The sequence below is a fragment of the Salvelinus fontinalis genome, chromosome 26 (assembly GCF_029448725.1).
Source record: "Salvelinus fontinalis isolate EN_2023a chromosome 26, ASM2944872v1, whole genome shotgun sequence".
NCBI lineage: Eukaryota > Metazoa > Chordata > Actinopteri > Salmoniformes > Salmonidae > Salvelinus > Salvelinus fontinalis.
This window is the reverse complement of record NC_074690.1, coordinates 16832459-16859605: the sequence shown is the minus strand read 5'-3', so window position 1 is coordinate 16859605 and position 27147 is coordinate 16832459. Positions and strand designations below refer to the sequence as shown.

Below are 27147 nucleotides of genomic sequence, written 5' to 3'. Positions count from 1 at the left end.
GGCAACATGGTGTGCAGGGTTTCATTCCAGCCCAGCACCAAAACTTACTTTCTGGACCACGGTTGGTGGTGACCACTGAAATAGGAGTTTTGAATGACTTGTAAAGCCGTCTCTACGAAGGCCTACTTTAAAAACGTTGTTTTCATTTGATCTACTTTAGTGCTGCTAGATACAGACCTGGTCTGGGGACGGGCTGCAGGGCTGGTGTCTGGGCCTTCCTGGCAGACGCTCCCTCCTGAAACACAAACACACTGGTCAAGCTGCAGCTAGGACTGGCACAGTATAACCAACGGTTACAGATGAAGACCGTCATGAAAATAAAAATGAAATCTGTCCCGGTACCCCCTGTATATAGCCTTGTTATGGCTATTTAATTGTGTAACAAATAAAAACTACAGTAAGATTTTTTTTTTTTTTTTTTTTTTGCAACATATCCAAATCTACCTGTAGCTCAGGACCTAAAGCAAGGATATGCATATTATTGATACTATTTGAAAAGGAAACACTGAAGTTTGTGGAAATGTGACATTAATGTAGGAGAATATAACACAGATGTGGTAAAAGAAAAAACATGCATTATTTATTTTTTATTCCATCATCTTTGAAATGCAAGAGAAAGGCCATACTTTCAGATAGGAGTCTAGGTGTAATATAGATTTTGGCCAGCAGATGGAGGCAGTGTGCAAAGTTTCAGACTGATCCAGTGAAGCATTACATTACTGCAAAATATTTTGTATCAAGTCTGCCAGGAGTTTTTCCAAATGTGCCGAATTGGTCAATTGATACATTTAAGTACATAACTAAAGAGAACATACCAAAATGATATGGTAATAAAAAATGTAAGTAGACACTCCCAGGAATGTCATACATGATGGATCATTAGTTTATACACTAACTTCCACACATCTAGAAAACTATGGTACATTTTTATCTCTGGGACCCTCAGGATGACAAATCAGAGCAAGATTACTGAATGTAAGTACATTATTTACCTTCAGAGGTGAATGTATCAAATAAAATGTTAGTCACATGCGCCAAATACAACTGGTGTAGACCTTAGTGAAATCCTTACTTATGAGCCCCTAACCAACAAAACAGTAAAAAAAATTCAGACAAGAATAAAAAATAAAAGTAACAAGTAATTAAAGAGCAGCAGTAAAATGACAAAAGCGAGACTATATGGGGGGGGTACCGGTACAGAGTCAGTGTGGGGCACCGGTTAGTTGAGGTAATATGTGCATGCAGGTAGAGTTATTAAAGTGACTATGCATAAATAACAGAGCAGCAACAGTGTAAAAGAGGGGGGCAAGGCAAATAGTCTGGATAGCCATTTGATTAGGTGTTCAGGATTCTTATGGCTTGGGGGTAGAAGCTGTTTAGAAACCTCTTGGACAGACTTGGTGCTCAGGTACCACTTGCCGTGCGGTAGCAGAGAGAACAGTCTATGACTAGGGTGGCTGGAGTCTGACAATTCTTAGGGCCTTGCTGACACCGCCTGGTATAGAGATCCTGGATGGCAGGAAGCTTGCCCCAGTGATGTGCTGGGCCGTTCGCACTACCCTCTAATGCCTTGCGGTCGTAGGCCGAGCAGTTGCCATGCCAGGCAGTGATGCAACCAAATCAGGATGCTCTCGATGGTGTAGCTGTAGAAACTTTAGAGGATCTGAGGACCCATGCCAAATCTTCTGTCTTCTGGGGAATAGGCATTGTCGGGCCCTCTTCACGACTGTCTTGGTGTGTTTGGCCCATGTTTGTTTGTTGGTGATGTGGACACCAAGGAATTTGAAGCTCTCAACCTGCTCCACTACAGCCTCGTCAATAAGAAGGGGGGCGTGCTTGGTCCTCTTTCTCCTGTAGTCCACAATCATCTCCTTTGTCTTGATCACGTTGAGGGAGAGGTTGTTGTCCTGGCACCACACGGTAAGGTCTCTGACTTCCCTATAGGCTAGTTCGTTGTTGTCGGTGATCAGGCCTACCACCATTGTGTCATGGGCAAACTTAATGGTGTTGGAGTTGTGCAGTCATGAGTGAACAGGGAGTACAGGAGGGGACTGAACACGCACCCCTGAGGGGACCCTGTGTTGAGGATCAGCGTGCTGGATGTGTTGTTACCTACCCTCACCACCTGAGGGCGGCCCATCAGGAAGTCCAGGATCCAGTTGCAGAGGGAGGTGTTTAGTCCCAGGGTCCTCAGCTTATTGATGAGCTTGGAGGGCACAATGGTGTTGAAGGCTGAACTGTACTCAATGAATAGCATTCTCACATAGGTGTTCCTTTTGTCCAGGTGGAAAAGGGCAGTGTGGAGTGCAATATAGATTGCATCATCTGTGGATCTGTTGGGGCGGTATGCAAATTGGAGTGGGTCTAGGATTTCTGGGATAATGGTGTTGATGTGAGCCATGACCAGCCTTTCACAGCACTTCATGGCTACAGACGTGAGTACTATGGGTCGGTAGTCATTTAGGCAGGTTACCTTAGTGCCTGTGCCCAAGGACACTATGGTGGTCTGCTTAAAACATGTTGGTATTACAGACTGACAGGTTGAAAATGTCAGACACTTGCCAGTTGGTCAGCGCATGTTCGCAGTGCACGTCCTGGTAATCCATCTGGCCCTGCAGCCTAGTGAATGTTGATCTGTTTAAAGGTCTTAAATCACATCGGCTGCAGAGAGCGTGATCCCGGTCGTACGAAACAGCTGGTGCTCTCATGCATGTTTCAGTGTTCTCTCTAGGCTTCTTCCTAGGTTTTGGCCTTTCTAGGGAGTTTTTCCTAGCCACCGTGCTTCTACACCTGCATTGCTTGCTGTTTGGGGTTTTAGGCTGGGTTTCTGTACAGCACTTCGAGATATTAGCTGATGTACGAAGGGCTATATAAAATAAATTTGATTTGCCTCAAAGCGAGCATAGAAGTAGTTTAGCTCGTCTGGTAGGCTCGTGTCACTGGGCAGCTCTCGGCTGTGCTTCCCTTTGTAGTCTGTAATGGTTTCCAAACCCTGCCACATCTGACGAGCATCAGAGCTGGTGTATTACGAAAAGCTAAAATACGTAGATCATTTGTAGATTTGGATAGAAAACACTATGAAGTTTCTAAAACTGTTTGAATGATGTCTGTGAGTATAACAGAACTCATATGGCAGGCAAAAACCTGAGAAAAAACCCAACCAGGAAGTGGGAAATCTGAGGTTTGTAGTTTTTCAAGTCATTGACAAACGAATAGTGTCTATGGGGTCATATTGTACTTCCTAAGGCTTCCACTAGATGTCAACAGTCTTTCGAACCTTGTTTGATGCTTCTACTGTGACGGAGGGGGGAATGGGAGCTGAATGAGTCAGAAGTCTGCCAGAGTGGCATGCGCTGATCACGCGCTCTCACGTGAGAGTTAGCTTGCGTTCCATTGCATTTCTACAGACAAAAGGAATTCTCCGGTTGGAACATTATTGAAGATTTATGATAAAAACAGCCTAAAGATTGATTCTATACTTCGTTTGACATGTTTCTACGAACTGTAATATGACTTTGTCTGAACTTTCGCCTGGAATTGCCCGCGCCTCCCGAGTTTGGATTGTGTACTAAAACGCACAAACAAAAAGGAGGTATTTGGACATAAATGGACTTTATCGAACAAATAAAACATTTGTGGAACTGGGATTCCTGGGAGTGCATTCTGATGAAGATCAAAAGGTAAGCGAATACTTATAATGCTATTTCTGGCTTCTGTTGACTCCACAACATGGCGGATATCTGTATGGCTTGGTGTCTGAGCGCTGTACTCAGATTATTGCATGGTGTGCTTTTTCTGAAATCTGACACAGCGGTTGCATTGAGAAGTGGATCTAAAATTACATGCATAAGTTGTATCTTTTAGCAATGTTTATGAGTATTTCAGTAAATTGATGAGGCTCTCTGCAAAATCACCAGATGTTTTAGAACTACTGAACATAGCGTGTCAATGTAAACAGATTTTTTTTTATATAAATATGTACTTTACCGAACAAAACATTAATGTATTGTGTAACATGAAGTCCTATGAGTGTCATCTGATGATCAAAGGTTAGTAATTCATTTTCTCTTTTTCTGCTTTTTGTGACTCCTCTCTTTGGCTGGAAAAATGGCTGTATTTCTGTGACTTGGCTCTGACCTAACAATCGTTTGGTGTGCTTTCGTCGTAAAGCCTTTTTGAAATCAGACACTGTGGCTGGATTTACAACAAGTGTATCTTTAAAATGGTATAAAATACTTGTATGTTTGAGTAATTTTAATTATGGGATTTCTGTTTTGAATTTTGCACCCTGCAGTTTCACTGGCTGTTGAGGTGGGAAGCTGGCGTCCCACATACCCTAGTGAGGTTAACCCCCCCCCCCCCCACAATGCAGCAGCACACATAGAAGTAGAATGAATAGAACCCTGTCCTTTTAACTAGTAAACTCATGGATACACCAAATCAAGTATGGGTAGGTGCAGCCCAATATGGAGCACAGAGTATGGGCGAGTCGAAAGGAGTGGGTGTATGGAAAGCGAATCAGCTAATTGTGCAGATTTGCTGCAACTCAAGACCTTTGTGTGGCTGATTGGGCTGCACGATGAGTCGATAAGTCGGCGACAAGTGCACTGTTGTATCTACATGCCTGCTGTGGGGGCGTTTATTAAACCTTACTAATGCTTTTGTACTAAAATATCCACCTTTAAGCATAGGCATTGGGCTTGAGTTTGTTAAATAAACTAAAAGATAGAAAAGTGTGTGTGCGCATTAACAGAGGCCTGTTCTAACTGTTCTGTGTGTGTGTGTGTGTGTAGAAAGACCCCATGATGTCTGAGAGCTTAGCCAAGACTTGACAGAAACTGACCGGTCCCTCTTAAGATAACTGGAGACAGAGTAAAGGTTATATCCTGCACAACAGTGATAAAGCTGTTGTTCTGCTCGGAGCCCGTTTCTGGGAAAAAGGTTCATCCTGTGTGACTAGTAGACCAATACATCTGGGCCGACAATCAAAATCACTAGTTTGACCAACTTGGGGGAACCGTTGAGCTACTGATAGAGGAAGTATGAAGTTTGCGACAGAGGCAACCTTTTTTCCCCTTACACAAACATACATAGGGCCACGTGTCTTGCAGATTCTTGCATGGGGTAGCTTGACTATATAAATGATCCTGTACTCTTTGTACAGCAGGCTCTCACTCCATTTCACCTGCGTGAAATATGACCAGCCTCATAATAATACATTTTTGAATTAAAAGTAATACCTTGATTAATACCTTCATTATTAGTTAAAAAGGTAGAATTTCCACCACACTTCCGTCCTGCTTCCTATTGGGTATCAAGGTCGTGTTGCTGGCGGTAGCTAACGTGGCAATTTTCCACCCCTCCCTCATATGATTTTATTTAAAGTAGGACAGCAGCCTAAACAAATAAATAATATTGATAACCATCTAGATGTTACCTTGATACATACACAGTCTACTAGTCAATGGGGAGGACACAGTGCCCTTCGCTCCTGCTTGACAAGCACTTACTGTCCAGCAACTGCGTGGGAAGTAGCTACCTAGTAGCCAATAGTCAGTCTCAGTAAGTGGACGCATATCATGCATGAAGCAACAGTACACCCAATTATTTGTGTAAAACTAAGGCCGGACAAAGTCGAATTACGGTTTAAACGGATGCCCCGCCTAAACTCCACACCCCGCAAAAAAAAATATATATATATATATATATATATATATATATATATATGCGGTGGCAATATATGCAGAGCTTTGTTTATAATCCACTGTCCGCTCACCCTTGAGGCTTTTGCCAAGTTGATGCGCAAGAGACCAAACAAATGTTCCGGCCTCGGATTGGACAGTGAAACACACACGTTCACACCTGCAGGCGACGTGCAGATGTTTCATTTCTCGCCCATGTCGTCATGGCTGAAGCCAGTGCAAATTCCTACTGTGTGTGTACGAGTTAAACGTGGGGCGTCACTCATAAAACAGTCGGTTAAATTCATGTTTAATGCATAATTTTCAGATCTATTAGAGGCGATTAATAGACGCAACACCATTGAACCAATTGCCTGGCCAGAGAGCAGGGCATTCATGAGCAAAGACACAGTGCAAGCGGATAGTATTTTGGACAACCAAACTGAAGTCAAAATTATTGATGAAATTGAAGTGTCAGCTGTATGGTGATTTGCGATTCATAACTTACATTTTTCCATTACTACCAGTAATAGTAGACCAACCGATAACACCAGGACGGAACGCATGAGGTGAAGATAAGCCGCCAAGAACAGCTAGCATGTCGAGGAAAATACATCGCCAGTGGCATACACACACCTCGTGTAGATCAGCAGCTCCACAATGACGTGATCATATGTCTCCAAGGTGGGAGGGGGGGTTTATGTGGCAGCCAGACGAGACAAATTAGAGGCCGCGATGAGCAAAATTACTGGGCTCGAATTTAGTCAAGCTTGCTCCATATAGAGTGATGCTTCTAATTGTGCATGTTATACACATTTTATTTTGATGATTGGCTATACTCTGGCTGAATTTATGTATTTTTCCCAATGCTCCAATAATTTGGCAGACCTAACTTGATTGACCCTCTTTCTACAAGGCCTAGTCTATGAGAGGCCTAATCATATATGTAAGAATATTTTGTTAACGGCTATAGAGATGTATTCAGGTAATGAACTCAATATGCATCAACATTTTAATTGATTACAATTATTTGTCAATCATTCTTGAATTAGATTTGTATTATTTTATTATAGTGTTCTCTATTACCCTACACATCAAAATCACGAGATCGGATTGCACAAAAAAAAAGTAAAAATCAGGAATAACGAAATTGTCACAAGTTACACTTTCCATTGTGTTTCCTTTCTCATGGTTATAACACTGACATCAGCATTCTTTTAGAAAAAAAGTGTAGCTTTTCTCATGGAATAATATAACTCTAGAAGCTCACATTAGGCCCTAGAGCCTGCACAAGCACATAAGACAATGTAGTAAAGTACTGTTATTCCTTATCCACTTTATGTTCATATATAGACACACACATACATATATATATACAGTTGAAGTTTATATACATCTCAGGTTTGTAGGCCTCCTTGCTCGCACTCTTTTTCAGTTCTGCCCACAAATTTTCTATAGGATGAGGTCAGAGCTACTCCAATACCTTCACTGTGTGGTCCTTAAGCCATTTTGCCACAACTTTGGAAGTATGTTTGGGGTCATTGTCCATTTGGAAGACCCATTTGCGACCAAGCTTTAACTTCGACTGATTGAGATGTTGCTTCAATATATCCACAATTTTCTCTCCTCGTGATGCCATCCATTTTGTGAAGTGCACCAGTCCCTCCTGCAGCAAAGCACCCCGACAACATGATGCTGCCACTCCCGTGCTTCATGATTGGGGTGGTGTTCTTCAGCTTGCTAGCCTAACCCCTTTTCCTCCAAACAGATGGTCATTATGGCCAAACAGTTCCATTTCGTTTCATCAGACCAGAGGATATTTCTCCAAAAAGTATGATCTTTCTACCCATTTTTCAGTTGCAAAACGTAGTCTGGCTTTTTTTAATGGTGGTTTTGGAGCAGTGGCTTCTTCCTTGCCGAGTAGCCTTTCAGGTTGTGTCGATATAGGACTCGTTTTACTGTGGATATAGATACTTTTGTACCCGTTTTCTCCAGCATCTTTACAAGGTCCTTTGCTGTTCTGGGATTGAGATGCACTTTTCGCACCACAGTGCGTTCATCTCTAGGAGACAGAACGCGTCTCCTTCCTGAGCGGTAAGACGGCTGCGTGGTCCCAACGTGTTTATACTTGCATACTATTGTTTGTACAGATGAACGTGGTACCTTCAGGCGTTTGGAAATTGCTCCCAAGGATGAACCTGACTTGGAGGTCTACAATTAGTTGAGGTCTTGCCTGATTTCTTTTGATTTTCCCATGATGTCAAGCAAAGAGGCACCGAGTTTGAAGGTAGGCCTTGAAATACATCCACAGGTACACCTATTGACTCAACTGATGTCAATTAGCCTATCAGCAGCTTCTAAAGCCATGACATCCTTTTCTGGATATTTCCAAGCTGTTTAAAAGGCACAGTCAACTTAGTGTATGTATGTAAACTTCTGACCCACTGGAATTGTGATAGTGAATTATAAGTGAAATAATCTGTCTCAACAATTATTGGGAAAATGACTTGTCATGCACATAGTAGATGTCCTAACCGACTTGCCAAAACTAGTTTAACTTGCTACGGCTAGACGTTCCGCTAGCGGAACATCGACAACATCCGGTGAAATTGCAGAGCGCGAAATACAAATTAAATGATAAATATTTAACTTTCATAAAATCACATGTGCAATACATCAAAATAAAGCTTAACTTCTTGTTATTTCAGCCGACGTGTCAGATTTCATAAAGGCTTTACGGCAAAAGCAAACCATGCGATTATCTGAGGACAGCGGCCCAGCATACAAATGCATGACAAACATATTTCAACCAGGGAGGTGTGACACGAAAGTCAGAAATAACAATATAATTCATGCCTTACCTTTGAAGATCTTCTGTTGGCACTCCAAAATGTCCCAGAAACATCACAAATGGTAATTTTGTTCGATACATTCCTTCTTTATATCCCCAAAATGTGCATTTATTTGGCGTGTTTGATTCAGAAAAACACCGGTTCCAACTCACCCGACATGACTTCAAATGATCTAATAAGTTACCTGTTACTTGGTCCAAAGATTTCAAACAACTTTCCTAACCCAACCTTGGGTATCCTAAAATGTAAATAATCGACTAAATTTAAAGACGGAATATACTCTGTTCAATAGCGGATAAAATCAACGAGCTCCAGGTCGTGCGCAACCAACAATAGAGTCCACTTGGCTTGACACTCACAATGAACAGCCCTACTTAATTTCTCAAAATAAAATCAACCTATTTCTAAAGACTGTTGACATCTAGTGGAAGCCATAGGAACTGCAACCAGGTGCCTCAAATATTGTTTCCCATAGAAAGCGAATTGAAAACAGTGACCTCCCTTTTTCCCCCCCGGATGGTTTGTCCTCGGGGTTTCGCCTGCCAAATAAGTTCTGTTATACTCAGACATTATTTTAACAGTTTTAGAAACTTGAGTGTTTTCTATCCAAATCTACCAATTATATCCACATCCTAGCTTCTGGGCCTGAGTAACAGGCAGTTTACTTCGGGCACACTTTTCATCCGGACGTGAAAATAGTGCCCCCTAGCCCGAAGAGGTTTTAACAATAAACTTGAGTGGTTGAAATACAAGTTCTAATGACTACAACCTAAGTGTGTGTAAACTTACGACTTTAACTGTACATACACAATTTTGCTCGCTCGCTTCACTTTTCGGGGGGGGGGGGGATCATTCAAACAGTGAATCAATTGTCTGACCTAACACAGTAGCGCAATGTACGGTAGTTGAGTCAGTCTGACTGAGGTAATAGACGAAAGGGAAACAGCACTGCACACACATCCTGTTTGCCATATTGGGCTGCAGCTATACACTTCTCCAAACAATGGCTGTCTGGTATTGTGACGCAATAATTACCATGTAATATAGAATGTTCATTCAAATGATAACGAATAAGGCTCATGCAATGAAATAAAAACATTTGTAATGTTAGTTTAAATCAACTAAAAACATTGGACAGACTTCCTGCTTTGCTCCTATGGGTACAAGATCCAACTCGACATACTGGCAGAAAGAAGGTAAGTTCCATCCAACGCATGGTCTCTAACATTCAATAGGGATGTGCTGCTTTCCCTTTTAAGATGATTGAATTACCAATCTAGATACATGGGCTCCAATACCTTTAAATTTGAAACGATTCAGTTTGAATAGAGGAAAGAATCGATGCACTAACATTTGTTGCATAAAACCATACATTTTCCATTCTAAAATCAAATCTGCTGCTGGGGCTTCTACGAGCTAGATCTGTTTGAGCTGACTTGTGTGTGTGTGTGTGTGTGTGTGTGTGTGTGTGTGTGTGTGTGTGTGTGTGTGTGTGTGTGTGTGTGTGTGTGTGTGTGTGTGTGTGGGGTGCTATTTTAGCCTGAAAACACCACAACCGGTCCCGCCATATTCCACCCCACTAGAAGCTTCTCACATCCCTCTCGCACACAGAAACCTGAAGGGAAAAGAATTGAGAGATAAAGCCAGGGTGGCAGTGTGAAATAGCATTTTGTTGTGATCCAGCGAGAACACGCTACAGTTACAATTGTCAATTCCGGTAAAGGGAGGAAAAAAGGCATTTAGCTTAAGGTTCGGAGTCCCTACAAATGCTCTGGAGAAGATCAGCTATTGAGAGATTGGCTACATTTTATTTAACTAGGCAAGTCAGTTAAGAACACATTTACGACGAGACACACCACAACACTACATAGAGACATAAGACAACATGCCTTGGAGAGGAGCACTGAAACCCTCCCCTCAAATTCTTTCACCCTCCATCGGGGGAGTAGGAATTAATAGTTCAGAAACCCTCCCCCTCTTTTAGAGCCATGGGTAGTGTGTGAGACGTGGAACATACTAATCACCAAGCCTGCAGCTGTCTATCAGACCGTACAGAGAAAATAGCCCTGCCCCTTCAGTATCACCCCCCAGAGAGAGAGAGAGGGAAAGAGGAAGCGCGAGGGCAGAAAAGATAAGAGCAGTGAGACAGTGGCAGAGTGTCTGAGAGAACCAGAGACGTACAGAGAAAAGAACAGGCAGGTATACATTCATCCCGCATTCTGCCTAGCAACGTCGCGACTGGAGTGGAGTGCAGAGTACGGGACAACTTTGCCAAGCTCAGCAGCGGTACCGGTGATCTGCTGGATCTCATCTCTACGGCTCTGTTAGCCTCTTAGCAACATTGAACCCGAGAGTGCATTGCTGGTGCTCCAAACACACAGTGTTCCCATGTGAGTAATATTGAACTGAAACCAACGGAGGGACGGCTCTGCGTCTGGGCATGTTTGCAGTAAGAGGAATAACTGAGAAAACATTGCAGAGGAACGACGGCGTCCAGACCTGAGGACCGGATCCATAGAAGCAGTGGCCGCGTGATTGGGCCAACCACCCAGTGGGAGAAGAGCAGCGATAAAAGTGTAACTGTGCGACGGTGATGAGAGCCAAGGTGTGTTGTGGGAAGGGAGAAGAGGATATAGATAAACCCTTCAATCTAGGGGCAGCACTGGGCAGAGGCATGGGGAGGTTGTTTTACCCTGAGAGATGTGCAAAACAATCCCTCCGTCCTTCTCCGAAACGACTTGCACTGGGAACAGGTATGACTTCTAGTCCGACATGCTCAATTCCAGCACAAACACAGCTGACAAATACTCACACACACGTCACTCTTCAACAACATAGTTGTAGTAAAAACTGCCAAATACACAGTTTCTGGCTTGTTTTTGTTTAGAACATATTGGTGTGTAAGTGTTTCTTTGTGTTCCTGAGGATGTTTCCATGAGGGCTTAACATTGGGCTTTTCAGTGCACGCACAAAACAACCCTTTGTCTGGGGGGGGCGTCTTAAGAGGGCAGCATTTAATCCAGTCGAATGCAAGAGAACCCACACCACTCCTGGGGTCTACTGGCACAAAAAGGGCAAATGGAGCATTGCTTTTACAGCAATCTAAACCAAACCTACTTAATGCCGGAGCAAAGTTTTCCTAAAAATGTCAGTCAGCTTGAGTTGTTGTGCCAAATGTGACCACTTCCCATTTCAGTATGAATTCCTCCAATTGTCAGAGAAGCTCACCATCTAGTCCACCCACCTATAGGTGTTCACCTTAAAAAAAATAAAAAAAAGAAGCTTCACAAGGAGATACGCAAATAACACTAACTGACACGTAAATGTATGCAAAGCAATATCAAAGTCCTTTTCTCCTCATCTCCAAACAAGTACTTTTCCCAAGCAGCTTTATCAATGCCTCCAGTGTACGTGGTATACAGCAGATCAGAATAGTCTCTCTCTAAAGGAATAGTCGTTGACTGGTCTGCCTCAATTGACAGGTGAGTTCCTACACGAACCTCGTTAGTCATCTCTGACCTGACCAGAGATCTGCTCAGAATGATAAACACGTAGCCGTCTCCCAACTGCTCTTTTCTTCATCACGAAAAACAATTGATGCTAACTCGTCAGTAAGTGAACAAAATCAGTCACAGTGTAGAGTTTCATACGATACACAATTCAACCGCAGCATAGGTGTAAAAATAACTGTACTGGATCTCCAACTGTCAAAGACCAGACAGACAGTGTTAGGGGCGCACCCAGCCCGTTTGCCACTTTGCCAGTTTTACATAGTATGAATGACAGTTCCCTGCTTTCTGAGAGAGCTGTTGGTGAGACTCATTAGCCAGTCTAATCTCTAAAATGACATGCTAAACAGGGCTCATAAGCTTTGAAGAGCTGATTACTAATTAATTATTAATTGTGAGAAGTGTAGATTAAGTGTTATGGTCGAGACACCAATACAAATCGCTCAGGTCACCCCACATCAAGTGTTTGATGGTTTCAGCTTGGGTGTTAACAATCAGTTACAATTATACAGCAAATAGAAATCAAACTGGATGGACATCAGAAATAGAGGGTGGCCAGGTCTAAAAACGAAATAACTGTAGTAAAATGTTGTATGTAAAATGTATAAAGTATGTATAAGCTGGAAGTAGAAGCATAAGTGTTATTGTTTGTCGTGTTTGCAGGAAATTATAAAAGGAAAATATATATATTTTAAAATGTATGTAGGTACACTTCCGTTCAAAAGTTTGGGGTCACATAGAAATGTCCTTGTTTACTATGACAAACACATGAAATGAGTTGCAAAATGAGTAGGAAATAGTCAAGACGTTGACAAGGTTATAAATAATGATTTTTAATTGAAATAATGGGTCCTTCAAACTTTGCTTTCGTCGAAGAACCCTCCATTTGCAGCAATTACAGCCCTGTAGACCTTTAGCATTCTAGTTGTCAATTTGTTGAGGTAATCTGAAGAGATTTCACCCCATGCTTCCTGAAGCACCTCCCATAAATTGTATTGGCTTGATGGGCACTTCTTACGTAACATACGGTCAAGCTCCTCCCAAAACAGCTCAATAGGGTTGAGATCCAGTGACTGTGCTGGCCACTCCATTATAGACAGAATACCAGCTGACTGCTTCTTCCCTAAATAGTTATTGCATAGTTTGGAGCTGTGCTTTGGGTCATTGTACTGTTGTAGGAGGCAATTGGCTCCAATTAAGCACCATCCAAAGGGTATTGGATGGCGTTGCAAAATTAAGTGATAGCCTTCCTTCAAGATCCCTTTGACCCTGTACAAATCCCCCACTTTACCACCACCAAAGCATCACATTGACGCCATCTGTCAAGCATGGTGGAGGCAAACACTCCTACAGCATATTTTCAGTTTTTCTGCATGTCACGAATGTTCTTCTTTGTGATCCGAAGACCTCAAACTTAGTTTTGTCTATCCGTAACACTTTTTACAATCTTCCTCTGTCCAGTGTCTGTTCTTTTGCACATCTTAATATTTTCTTTATATTGGCCGGTCAGATATGGCTTTTTTTTGCAACTCTGCCTAGAAGGCCAGCATCCTGGAGTCGCCTCTTCATTGTTGCCGTTGAGACTGGTGTTTTGCGGGTACTATATAAAGAAGCTGCCAGTTGAGGACTTGTGAGGTGTCTGTTCCTCAAACAAGACACTAATGCACGTGTCCTCTTGCTCAGTTGTGCTAGTTAGAGCCAGTTAGCGCTGTTCTGTGAAGGGAATAGTACACAGCGTTGTACGAGATGTTCAGTTTCTCGCATGGAATAGACTTCATTTCTCAGAAGAAACTTTTGAAACTCGTCAGTCTAAAGTACTTTATTTTTGGCCATTTGAGCCTGTAATCGAACCCCCAAATGATGATGCTCCAGATAATCAACTAGTCTAAGGAATGATTTATTTCATATTTTATTTATTTCATCACATTCCCAGTGGGTAAGAAGTATACATACACTCAATTAGTATTTACATTTACATTTAAGTCATTTAGCAGACGCTCTTATCCAGAGCGACTTACAAATTGGAAAGTTCATACATATTCATCCTGGTCCCCCCGTGGGAATTGAACCCACAACCCTGGCGTTGCAAGCGCCATGCTCTACCAACTGAGCCACACGGGTAGCATTTCCTTTAAATTGTTTAACTTGGGTCAAACGTTTCGGGCAGCCTTCCACAATAAGTTAGTTGAACGTTGCCCATTCCTCCTGACAGAGTTGGTGTGACTGAGTCAGGTTTGTAGGCCTCCTTGCTCACACACACTTTTTCAGAGGTCAGGGCTTTGTGATGGCCACTCCAATACCTTGACTTTGTTGTCCTTAAGCCATTTTGCCACAACTTTGGAAGTATGCATGGGGTCATTGTCCATTTGGAAGACCCATTTGCGACCAAGCTTTAACTTCCTGACTGATGTCTTGAGATGTTGCTTCAATATAGCCACATTTTTCTTTCTCATCATGCCATCTATTTTGTGAAGTGCACCAGTCCCTCCTGCAGCAAAGCACCCCCACAACATGCTGCCACCCCCATGCTTCACGGTTGGGATTGTATTCTTCAGCTTGCAAGCCTCCCCCTTTTTCCTCCAAACATAACGATGGTCATTATGGCCAAACAGTTCTATTTTTGTTTCATGAGACCAAATGACAATTCTCAGAAAAGTATGATCTTTGTCCCCATGTGCAGTTGCAAACCGCAGTCTGGATTTTTTAATGGTGGTTTTGGAGCAGCGGCTTCTTCCTTGCTGAGCGGCCTTTCAGGTTATGTTGATATGGGATTCGTTTTACTGTGGATATAGATACTTTTGTACCTGTTTCCTCCAGCATCTGCACATGGTCCTTTGCTGTTCTGGGATTGATTTGCACTTTTCGCACCAAAGTACATTCATCTCTAGGAGACAGAACGCATCTCCTTCCTGAGGGGTATGACGGCTGCGTGGTCCCATGGTGTTTATACTTGCGTACAATTGTTTGTACAGATGAATGTGGTACCTTCAGGCGTTTGGAAATTGCTCCCAAGGATGAACCAGACTTGGAGGTCTACAATTAGTTTGAGGTTTTGGCAGATTTTTTTTAATTTTCCCATGTCGTCAAGCAAAGAGGCACCGAGTTTGAAGGTAGGCCTTGAAATACATCCACAGGTACACCCACAATTGAGTCAAATGATGTCAATTAGCCTATCAGGAGCTTCTCAAGCCATGACATCCTTTTCTGGAATTTTCCATGCTGTTTAAAGGCACAATCAACTTAGTGTATGTAAACTTCTGACACACTGGAATTGTGATACAGTGAATTATAAGTGAAATAATCTGTCTGTAAACAATTGTTGGAAAAATTACTTGTGTTATGCACAAAGTAGATGTCCTAACCAACTTGCCAAAACTATAGTTTGTTAACAAGAAATTTGTGGAGTGGTTGAAAAACAAGTTAATGACTCCAATCCATGTGTATGTAAACTTCCGACTTCAACTGTAGATATTCCATTAAAAATCAGCTGTTTCCAGCTACAATAGTCATTTACAGCATTAACGTCTATACTGTATTTCTGATCAATTTGATGTTCTTTCAAAAACAAGGACATTTCCAACTGACTCCAAACTTTTGAACAGTAATGTATAAAAATATATATATATTTACCAGAAAAATATATGGGGGATTGGAAATGCAGACAATTACATTGAAGGAAGCTACAATCTGCGATATTAAAGCTGATCTACCTCATATATATATATATATATAAATAATTTGTTTTTCTCCTAGATAAAGCCTCTGTTGAAGACTGCACTTCGTCTCAGAGCATGAAGCTGGTTGAAACATACCGGCAGGACTGACATCTGACCAGCAATTTAAAGTGACTTGAATGGAAGTACAGCATGCACCACCCCAGTTGTAGTTATCTTAGGAACTCCCGACACGTCACCCTGTCATCGGCAATAAAGGTTTGTTCGCACACGACAAGCACCTGACCGGGTGTCGCCGCTGCCCAAGTGAGGTGGTACACACAGCCACCATGCAGTGGAGGCGGCGCTACTGCTGCACTCACGTCGCCAGGCTCCTGTCTCTCCTCTCCTTGCTGGTGGTCCTGGTCATCTTGCGTCATCAGGACTGGCTGCCGGGCATCAAGGGCCCAACATTGCGGAGGGAGAACCCAGTGGCTTACACTGAGGGAGGACTACACACCATAGACAAAGGAAATCACAGCTCCTCACAGATTCAATGGAGGAATGCACCGGTTCCCCCTGCACCTCTGAAAATGAATGCCAACCTCAGTTCCCCTCAGGGGGAGTCCTCTCCGCAGCGGGTTACGGGACTGGAGAGCTCGCTGGCGACTAATGCTAGCTTGAGCGGAGAGGTCGGGCTAGGGGGCCTGCTGACATCGGAACCCTACCCTTACATCATCAACGAGCCCAACAAGTGCCGGGAGGGCGACCCAGAACCCTTACTGGTGCTGCTGATAGCCACGGAGGCCCAGCAGGTGGAGGCCAGGGAGGCCATCCGGCAAACATGGGGAAACGAGAGTGTGGTCCCAGGCCTTGCCCGGCTCTTCTTGCTGGGTGTGAAGAAGGCTGAGGTGGGCCGCCAGCAGCAGAGCAGCCTGGAGGCAGAGAGCAGGAGGCACCATGACATCATCCAGCAGGACTTCATGGACACGTACAACAACCTAACCATCAAAACCCTGATGGGCATGCACTGGGTGGCCGTGCACTGCCCGGGCGCCAATTACGTCATGAAGACAGACAGTGACATGTTTGTCAACACCAAGTATCTCGTCCACAAGCTGCTCCGGCCCAAAAATCAGCCCAAACGTGACTATTTCACAGGCTACCTGATGAAGGGCTATGCGCCCAACAGGAATAAGAACAGCAAGTGGTACATGTCCCCTGAGCTGTATCCAAGCGAGAGGTACCCCACCTTCTGCTCAGGAACTGGCTACGTGTTCTCGGGGGACCTGGCGGGGAAGATCTACAGGGCTTCTCTAGGCATTCGCAGGCTGCATCTGGAGGACGTCTTCATGGGCATCTGCCTGGCCAAGCTACGGATCGAACCCACACCGCCACCCAATGAGTTCCTGTTCAACCACTGGCGGGTGTCCTACTCCAGCTGCAAGTACAGCCACCTTATCACCTCCCACCAGTTTCACCCCAACGAACTGCTCAAGTACTGGCACCACCTGCAGCGCAACGCCTGCATCAACGCATCCAACAACTAGATGGGCAGGTTTCACCAGAGACTGCATGGGTACAGCCTATTTGGTGACAGAGGATCAAGGGTGATGTTAGATCATGGCCTGTGCACGAGTCACTGGCAAGATGTAACCGATTAAAGCACATTTTTGGACAAACTATTGGTTGAGGACAGTCTTTTTTTTTACTGGCACTCCAGTTCATATTTTTTTGTTTAATATATTAATTGAAAAAAAATGTATGCGTCGGTATAGAGAGGAAGACCTGAATTAAAGCCGCTACACAAACAGTGCGATGGAGCGTCATATACAGGCCGTTCCAACATTTAAGCCACACAAAGTACATAGAACTACGTGTGAAAATGATGCTCCATCGCTGTGTTTGCGTGAAGGGCCCATTATATTTGAACAGGGGATACTGATAAATCTTAGACTGTATTGATAGACTGTCACGGTCTGGTATACATTTTGTTCAACTTGGGTTTAAATAAATGTCCCCCCCCCTTTTTTTTATGTTCGGGTTTCAAAGAGCCTTCAAGGGTACTTAAATGATTCCCCCAAAAGATCTTTGGGCATACTTGAGCAGTGGTAAAACCACTTCTAGTGGTATCAAAAAACAAAAGGAACATTGAATCATTTCACAAGTAGCAGTTGACATGCAGGAAGAATGAAATATAGGATATCTGCAAGAGTAGAGCATGTGGTTGAGAGAGGAAACGGATCTGGGTGGTACACAGAGCATAAAATTAACACCTGTCAAATGCGAGTAGATTGAGGTATTGGAAGGGTAAGAATGTATTTCACCAGCCACATTAGCAGGTGGTCAATTTGCAGGGCTCTACAGTGCGAGCATTACATATGCGAATAACAAGTCAAAAGCCAAGTATAAGCACATGTGCAAGTTAGAAAAATACTCTGCAGTATCTGTTTTCAAAGTATTTCTGCTCTTTTGTTTCATAGCTACTAATAGATAATACTACACCTCACACAGCAACACTGCCTGGCAGGGGAGCTGAGCTCACTGAGTGAAGTACTGAGAAACATTTTTGGAGGTGCTGCGAACAGGCATTTACTCAAAAGTCTACAAAGTGAGACTTTGTCCTTGTGTTTCTTCGCTATTTACATTGTTTTGTTTACAAGCTTGGTTGTTTTTCAACATTAGTTCTAGTCTGCTGCTTCAACAAAGCGAAGATCCATTGCTCAGATCCCAAATCTCACAGAAACACGTGACAGGCGTCGAGTGTCCCCATTACCACAGTAACCTCCGGTCTCTGATCATTTGCATTAAATGGAGCAATATACCACATTACTTCTTAACAATTCATGTATTGTTTTAGAAACATTACAAAGCATGGTCATCCTTATTTATTAAATTGTATTTTTATGTAATTATGTCCCCAAAAATGTTTTGGGCTGGCATTTTTTTTTTTTCTATAAAAATATGTTATGTAGAGGTGCGGACTAAATAAACTATAAAAATAGAGTCACAGACTATATAAACTCCCAGTAATTTATTGGGTAAATCACCAATGTTTTGGCATCACTGTGCCTCCTTCAGGGTCACCCTTCAACGATGGGGTTGTTCGATTCCTGCATGGACTAAACATCCTGAATATATGTTAAACTACAAGATGCCTAGGGTAGCAGAAGACGAAAGGATGAGCTTACCGTCACAGACTTCAGGGTCATGCCGTGGTATGTTCCCATGGTGTCAATCTTGAAACCCTCCGTTTCTAAGGACACAATTAGTTAATCAATAATGCATCTTACTTTTCATAAAAAAAAATAGGTAACATTTTTTGGTGTATCTTCATTTGTTCATTACTGTGTAAGGAAATGAAATGGATAACACTAAAATATATATTTAAGTTACAAAGTAAAGCACCATCTATGAACATATACATCGCATGCGTACGTGACTAGAGACACAAACTTTCATTCAGGTCAGCTAAAACTAATGCACACACCAAATGTTACTATTCATGGCCATATTTACAAAGCAGCACACGTCACATGACAATATGTGCCCTGGTCCCACTCACTAGAGCTGGGAGGATATGGGCAAAAATACATATCACGATAAATGGCATGCATTGATGCAATAACAATAAATAGATAATCAATTTTATAACATTCATGTGCACCCCACTTCTCTCGAAACTACTAACTAGTTTGATTGTAGCCATCAATTGTCCCATTAACAATCAAATATAGCAGCAAACTTAATTTAAAAACATCACATTTCTCTAGTATAGGCTACTTATCATAATGAACGATAATCAGTCAAATGCCTGCGATAAGTGATAATTTTCGGTTTATCATCCCAGCTCTACCACTCACCCTCTTTTCCTTTGAATCTCTCCTGATCGTATCGGTTATAAGCAGCTGGGACAGGCTGTTTGTTCCTAATGGACTGGTCCTTGAGGGGAGATAAGAGGTTACACATAAAACACAGGTCATTTCCAATGAGCGATCCAAAGAGAGACGACTATAACGGAGAGTTCAGTGGTAATACTACGCTCAACCCTGCTTCGACGGGTTAAATACTCATTGACCCTTTTCTGGAGAAACTCCCAGTTAATTTCAAGCTCCATTTCTTGGGAGAAATTAGAACAGGGAGGTATTTATTTTTATGGAACTCCTCAGCAAGAGCCTTTACTGGTTATGGAAGTCAGTCTCAATTATGCATTAATTACATCACAACGGAAAAATTGAAATCACATGGCTGGATTCCTAGGATGCAAAAGTGTGTATCCAAAATCAAACTATAAGGTACATCTACATCAGTTTATATCCAAAATCAAACATGGGCTGTTCCTTACCACCTGAGTGGTGTTCTGTGCGGGTCTCTGCTCAGGAGCGCGTCCCTCCTCCCTGGCCTTCACCGATTGCAGGATGGCAAAGATGTTTTTGGAGAAGTTCTGCAAGAGCATAAGATTTATCAGCACATTGTACAAAAAAAAAAGTAGACGAGACGTCAGTGTAAAAAAGGTAGGCGCGATATCTACTGTTCTGTTTAATAAGAGAACAGCAGATATCACCACCAAACCAAGGTGAGGTGATGCTGCCACCTGCAGGCATTAAAAGAACACTGAAGTGTGAAAACAGATAAGCCAAAGACTGTTGATCAGCTACGGATATGGACCATTGCCGCCACCCTTCCAAGGCTAGGACCGGGGAAGCTGATCCGAACACGGTAATGTCGACATGGAGTGAATACATGCGTGTTCTTCCCATGTGGCCGGGTACCTCCTAATAATGTCCATCTCATTACCTTAACCCATCAGAGTCTAAGCCGGGGGGGGGTTCTACTAAGTTATATGGAATTGTATTAAGGTCATACCAAGGATAATTTACGTATTTGATTGAATTTTAAGACGCCTTGAAGTATAAAGATATATATATAATAAAAAATTATATAAAAAAGTATTTTTGGCCTTACTGCCATTAGCCCATACAAATGCATTGAATAACAGAGTCACTACATGGAACAGATAGTCCCCCAAAAATGTCAAAATAAATTTGTTCTGAAGTCTCTTCTATATAGCATATATTTTTTTGAATAAAATGTTTGAACATGCATTTAACCCCATACTTTTTTGCATTAAAAACAGTCTATAAATACTTCCATACATTTTTTCAACTAGTACCGGGGGACCTTCAGACAAGTCTTGTGAGGCCTGTGGGTGTCCCAGAGCAAAACAGACATGTACAGTACCAGTCAAAAGTTGACACCAACTCATTCAACGGTTTTTCTATATTATTTTATCTTGTAGAATAATAGTGAACAGGGATGCAAAGTGGTGAGGGACCAAAAAGGTGACACTAGTGGGAAATGCAGGTTAACTAATTAAACAAAATATGATCTACATGATCAGTCTCTGTGTGTAAAATAAAGTGTTTAATGTGAACCTAACTCACAGCTAAAAAAGAAATGTAAAGAAAGCAATCCAAAGTTATTTGTTGCCTAGACTTCACTGCAAATGACACTTAAGTCTTGAGAAAAAACAATACACTAATATTGCAGTTACCATGACAGCCTTTATAATAAGAATGTTTATAATAGAATGCTTGTTACCATGACAGCCTTTATAATAGAATGTTTATAATAGAATGCTTGTTACCATGACAGCCTTTATAATAGAATGTTTATAATAGAATGCTTGTGACTACACACATCTAACTATTGCACTTTGGGAAAACATCGTAAGGTAGAAATATAATGAAAAACAGGCATTCTATTTTTGCTCTATTATAGTGGCCACCATGTTAGACATTGATCAAGTGCACAAGGCTACATGTGTGCAAAAATAACATTCACTGAGTAAAACATGAAATAAACCCCCACCCCCACCCACTCACACGCAAGTGTTACTGTCAAATTCAAACACAAAATAAGCAATCTCTTTGGGCTACACTGCACATTATTACATTGTACACTTTCTGCCTGTTCTACAATATGCCAACAGAGCATGATATCAATTATGCCAACCAAGGGTCTCTTTCAGGCAGAGAGTACACCTGGAATACCCATTTTAATCCACTGTATTGAAGAAGTGAGGAAAAGGGAAAGTGTGTGGTGTTCCTTTCATCTCAGGGCCAGCTCCAGCTACACTTCATCCCTGAATCCACTTGTTTAACAAGCAATGCGTCATTTTCACCTAATTCTCTCATTCTGGATATTAACCACATACTGTAGAGGGAAAACATTAGTTCACAGATAGTGGTTAGTTAACATTTCACACAGATTCCCAGTGTCTGGTAAGCAACTAACGCATTATAACTTGAGGAACAGCAAGGAGTCGTAGACCAGTTAATACTATAACGAATTAGTCAGGTTACTAAATGTTAGCTCATCTGATGTAAAGTTAGCTAGCTAACATTAGCTGTCTGACTTTATTAGCAAGCTCATTTTCACACCATAAACTCAAACTCAAATATTTCATCAGTTAAGTTGGCTGATGTTGCTCAACATCTCTCTGGCTGGCTAACAAGATACTAAACAATGCTAACAATACTTGTTCCACTAGTTTCTCCCTCACCTCAAACTTTCCAAATCCTACTTGTTTTTCGGTTACAGCTCATGAAGTACACTTCATCACCTTCTAGCCCCCGTCTCCGTGGTCAGGCTTCTCACTTACGCTACCTCTTCGTTATCGTTCAGGGGACGCGCTGCTGTAACTGGCAAACTGCCATTCCACTCTCCCGCTGTCTTTCCAGATCGCACGCTGATGATGTAACTAGCAAGTTGGTTGTCTCTTCTCTCTTCAGTTGCATGCTGCATTCTGTTATGTGAACGACTGGCTGAGCCTTGGATACAGCCAGTATTGCTCCAAATGCCATCACTCGTTCACATACAGCCAGTAGTCATCCAAAGCCACCACCCAAACTTTTCTCATTGGATCTACACTTATCAATAGGTCACCTATTTTGGATTAAAAACGTTGAATTTCGCCAAAAGGAGACTAGTTTGCATCGGAGTGAAAACATCAAAACTATGAAATAACACATATGGGATCATGTAGTAAGCAAAAAAGTGTTAAACAAATCAAAATATATTAGAGATTCTTCAAAGTAGCCACCATTTGCCTTGACAGCTTTGCAATTTTGGCATTCGCTCAACCAACTTCATGGGGTAGTCACCTGGAAAGCATTTCAATTAACAGGTGTGCTTTTTGTGGAATTTATTTCCTTCTTAATGCATTTGAGCCAATCAGTTGTGACAAGGTAGGGGTGGTATACAGAAGATAGCCCTATTTGGTAAAAGACCAAGTCCATATTACGGCAACAACAGCTCAAATAAGCAAAGAGAAACGACAGTCCATTACTTTAAGACATTTTGAAAAAGTTTCTTCAAGTGCAGTCGCAAAATCCATCAAGCGCTATGATGGAACTGGCTCTCATGAGGACCGCCACAGGAAAGGAAGACCTAGAGTTACCAGCCTCAGAAATTGGCAATTAACTGCATCTCAGATTGCTGCCCAAATAAATGCTTTAGAGTTCAAATAACAGACATCTCAACATCAACTATTCAGAGGAGACTGCATGAATCAGGCCTTCTTGGTCGAATTGTTGCAAAGAAACCACTACTAAAGGACACCAATAAGAAGAGACATGCTTGATCCAAGAAACACAAGTAATGGACATTAGACCGGTGAAAATCTGTCCTTTGGTCTGATAAGTCCACAAAACCCCCGTGTCTTTGTGAGACACAGAGTAGGCGAACGGATGATCGCCGCATGTGTGGTTCCCATCGTGACTACCTCGAAGCTGGTTGAGAGAATGCCAAGAGTGTGCAAAGCTGTCATCAAGGCAAAGGGTGGCTAGTTTGAAGAATCTCAAATATATTTTGATTTGTTTAACATTCTTTTGGTTACTACATGATTGAATGTGTTATTTCAAAGTTTTGATGTCTTCACTATTATTCTACAATGTAGAAAAATAGTCAAAATAAAGAAAAACCCTTGAATGAGTAGGTGTGTCCAAACATTGACTGGTATTGTACATGTTCGTGAGACAGTCACCATTGCACAGAGGGGTTATATTAGAGTGTAGCTCTAACGAGTCCGACACTATAGACAGATGTTGGCAGATCGGTTGTACCAACTTCAGGCGAGTCTCCTGACACTTGAGATCACAGAGCAAAACACCATCGTGTTCATGAGACTCATAGAGGGCTCAATAGTTTGTAGGCCAAACCGTTTGAACGCTACATACGATTTTGTGAAAACACCCATTTTTGGGATGTCTCATTGTCTGACAAACACTGCTCTAGCGGTGTCACCTTTCAAGTTCAACATAGGCGGATGAGGTTGATTGTGACGCATCCACAGGGTGTTAATGACAGCATGACCCTTGCACCCCATAGTCATAGACACTCTAGTCTAGGGGTTGACCTCTGACCTTTCCAGTGCTCTGTAGGATGGTGGTCCTGGTCCTCCACACCCGCTCCCTGCTGACTATGTCCCTGGTCACGTCCACCTCGGCATCCACAAAGCTCCTCTGCTTCAGTGTGATATCCTCATCCAGGTCTGTCTTGATGGTGGAGCGCTTCTTGGCCATAATCTTGGCTTTGATGGCAGCAATCTTCTCTACGGACATGGCCTCGGACAGTGACCTGGGGCAGAGGTGATCTCTATTAGCCCTTATTTCACCAGCTAAGATGACAGAACACATGAATAATTAGATGGGTGCTTACATTTGTCCTATTTTACACACGTACAAGTGTATATTATATGCATGTGTGATTTGGAAATATTTTTGTTATTTTTGCACTTTCCCACTCCCCTGAGATGATAATGTAGTGGGGAGAAGAAAAAAATAGAAAAAAAGCTAATAAAAAGCAAGGCTGCCTCGAGTAGAAATTAATGTTTGGGGTTGATTGAGCAGCGAATTTAAATAATGCAGTGTTTAGTGAATAAGGCAATGTTCCTGGTTTGTATTTATGTCAGCCTGCTCTCATTGGGATACCGTAGCTTCTTAAAACCTGTGTAGCAACGGTGGATGGCTTCATGATAAAGGCCCACATTTTGTAACTATGGACGTTCAATGACAGTACCTTCATACCCATCCTAACGCTAGTCATAAGACTGCTCTACTCAAGGCAACAGCAGATTATAAACATTACTAGGTACTTTCATCCATTGCTTAGGACCTATATTTTTGGTTTATTGTGTTTTGATATTTTTAACAAATCTATACTCGCAATTCAGCTTGATGCTGCCATTTGCATTATGTTGTTGAACTGTAAAAAATAAATAAAAGCGACTGGATGATGGAAGGGTGTAGGCGCCTCATACCTGATCTGGTCAGTTTGCACTATGCCCTCTTTGTGGCCCTCCAGTCTAGCAGCCAGACGCTCCTTGTCCAGTCGCACTCGTTCCTCATCCTAGATAACAACAGAATGTGTTAGAATGGTAAAATGCTCCGTATGATAAAAGACAACCATGTATTCAATTTCTGAAGGGATCATATTCTCAAAATGTATGAATTCAGTGTACTGTAAATTGCATAAAATTGTCTTAACAGGCAAGTTATCTGGCATCTTGTTAAACAGGATACCTATAGAGAATTCCTTTAGAGCTGAGGAGAACGTTCTATAAAGAACTGAGCTGAGGAGTCTGAATGGCACCGGTCAAAGATATTACATACCTCAATCCTTGGTTTTTTGGCTTCAGATGACACCTCATCTGCTGCTCGTTTGACTGATGCAATAAAGGATAAATTAGCCAACTTGTGCAAAATTATACAATACCTTTCCAAGTCTAATCTGCACAATATCTAAAATGACTCTCACCAAGCTGATTGCATGTGCAACACAGGCCAATGGTGAACAAAATAGTATATTAGGCCTTACAGCATGGACTGTTGATATATCCGTTTCAAGGGAACCCATTTTCTAATACACATGATTAAATCATTCAATCAATGGAAGAGTTGTCATATTCAAAATGCTAAAACTACCTTGCGTTGGCCTTTGCAAACCAATCTCTATGGGGGCACTTCTGTCGATACTTGTCGAAGTAGCTGTGAAGAGAAATCAAAATGGAAATTGCTTTAGTACAATAATTTCAATGGAATCAACGTGTGTGCATTAATTTCACTGTGTTAAATCTGATTTGGTTTCAATTTATACTTACAACTTTCCCCATTGAGATAGGATAGCAAGCCCTTTCTATCAGGTCTTCTGACAACCGGAATGTTTTCTGTCTTAGGGGGTGATCAGAAAACCCATGTAAATCACAGTGAAATACAACACAATTTACCAAGGTCACAACAACGCCTCTGGCAATGACAATCAATAGACCACTGGCAACACTTAAGACAGAACATCCATGACACATGGCAGCAGTATTCAACTAACTCTATACAACTCTCACTTGCAGTGAGGACATGAAGTCTACTTACTGCAGCCCTTCGCACGTAGGATGGATGAGGGAGATGCACATTGTTGAGCAGGAACAAAATGGAGTCCAGAGTATAGTACTCCTTGGGCTGACCCTCCTTTCCAGTTCTGAAAATCATTACATTCAGCTTTAGCGTTGCAAAATTAAAAATAACTTTCCCAAAATTCCTAGGTTTTCCAGAAATGTTTGTTAGAGGATTCACGGAATAAACATGAAATCGGGAATCCTTCGACCAGGATTTTTTGAAAACCAGGGAATGTTAAAAGAATTTTGCAACACTAGTCAGCATTGACCAGTAGTTTTGCCCATTGTCTACAGTTCTTTCAGTAAAATCCAGGTGCCCTCTTGTGGAACTAATCTGGAATTTAGTCACAATGCATGCATTAATAGTGAAGGCTTAGATAAATAGTTTAAATCCTGTATTTTATTAATGACTTTACACACAAATAGTGACCAGCTGTGACGACTATGTCACAGCTTTTCAATGACACTTCCAAATGGTCCAACTTGTTGGGTTAAAATGAAGTTGTCCAACTATTTCATGTCATACGGCCTGAACGACTGCTTGTTCTGCAAAAACCAGGAAGTACTTAGCTGACACAAAACATCAAAGTAATGTCTAGTTGGCAAGCTAGAAATGTAAAAACATGGTGACAGGTACGGTCACCCGAGGAAATCAATAATAGCTAACGTTAGTTGCAATACTGTAACTTATCTACGGCGGGTTTGCAAGCATGACAGCTGGCTTATGACAACGTTGCCTGGGTAGTTGCTTTTGCACAAAGCAATTAAACGTTAGATAGTTAGCTAACGTGCTAGTTAAATCCCCCAAACTAACAATAAATGATAACTGCATGTGCTATCTTTCGGTGCAAATAGTAGCTAGCACCTTTTAAACACGGCAAGAAAAGTTCTGGCATCAACAACCTTATCTCGCTAACATTAGCTATTAACGTTACTAGCTAGCCTAGCTACAACAGGCCGACTGAAGCGAGTAATTTACCAATTTATAAGCTAATTTAA

The 27147-nt window shown here is 42.0% G+C and overlaps 1 protein-coding gene and 1 pseudogene across 1 annotated transcript in view; one reads left to right on the top strand and one right to left on the bottom strand.

Annotated features, from left to right (window-relative positions):
* cdc73 (cell division cycle 73, Paf1/RNA polymerase II complex component, homolog (S. cerevisiae)) overlaps positions 1-27147 on the bottom strand; it is a 37549-nt gene that overhangs the window by 10229 nt on the left and 173 nt on the right. The window contains exons 2-11 of the mRNA XM_055882715.1: positions 26126-26231; positions 25858-25927; positions 25682-25744; positions 25370-25422; positions 25018-25106; positions 24122-24335; positions 20041-20139; positions 19559-19637; positions 18887-18951; positions 178-235 (exon numbers count right to left, since the gene is read on the bottom strand). Coding sequence (XP_055738690.1) covers positions 178-235; positions 18887-18951; positions 19559-19637; positions 20041-20139; positions 24122-24335; positions 25018-25106; positions 25370-25422; positions 25682-25744; positions 25858-25927; positions 26126-26231 — 896 coding nt within the window. The remainder of the gene's footprint in view (positions 1-177; positions 236-18886; positions 18952-19558; positions 19638-20040; positions 20140-24121; positions 24336-25017; positions 25107-25369; positions 25423-25681; positions 25745-25857; positions 25928-26125; positions 26232-27147) is intronic.
* LOC129823752 (beta-1,3-galactosyltransferase 2-like) lies at positions 10532-17726 on the top strand (annotated as a pseudogene).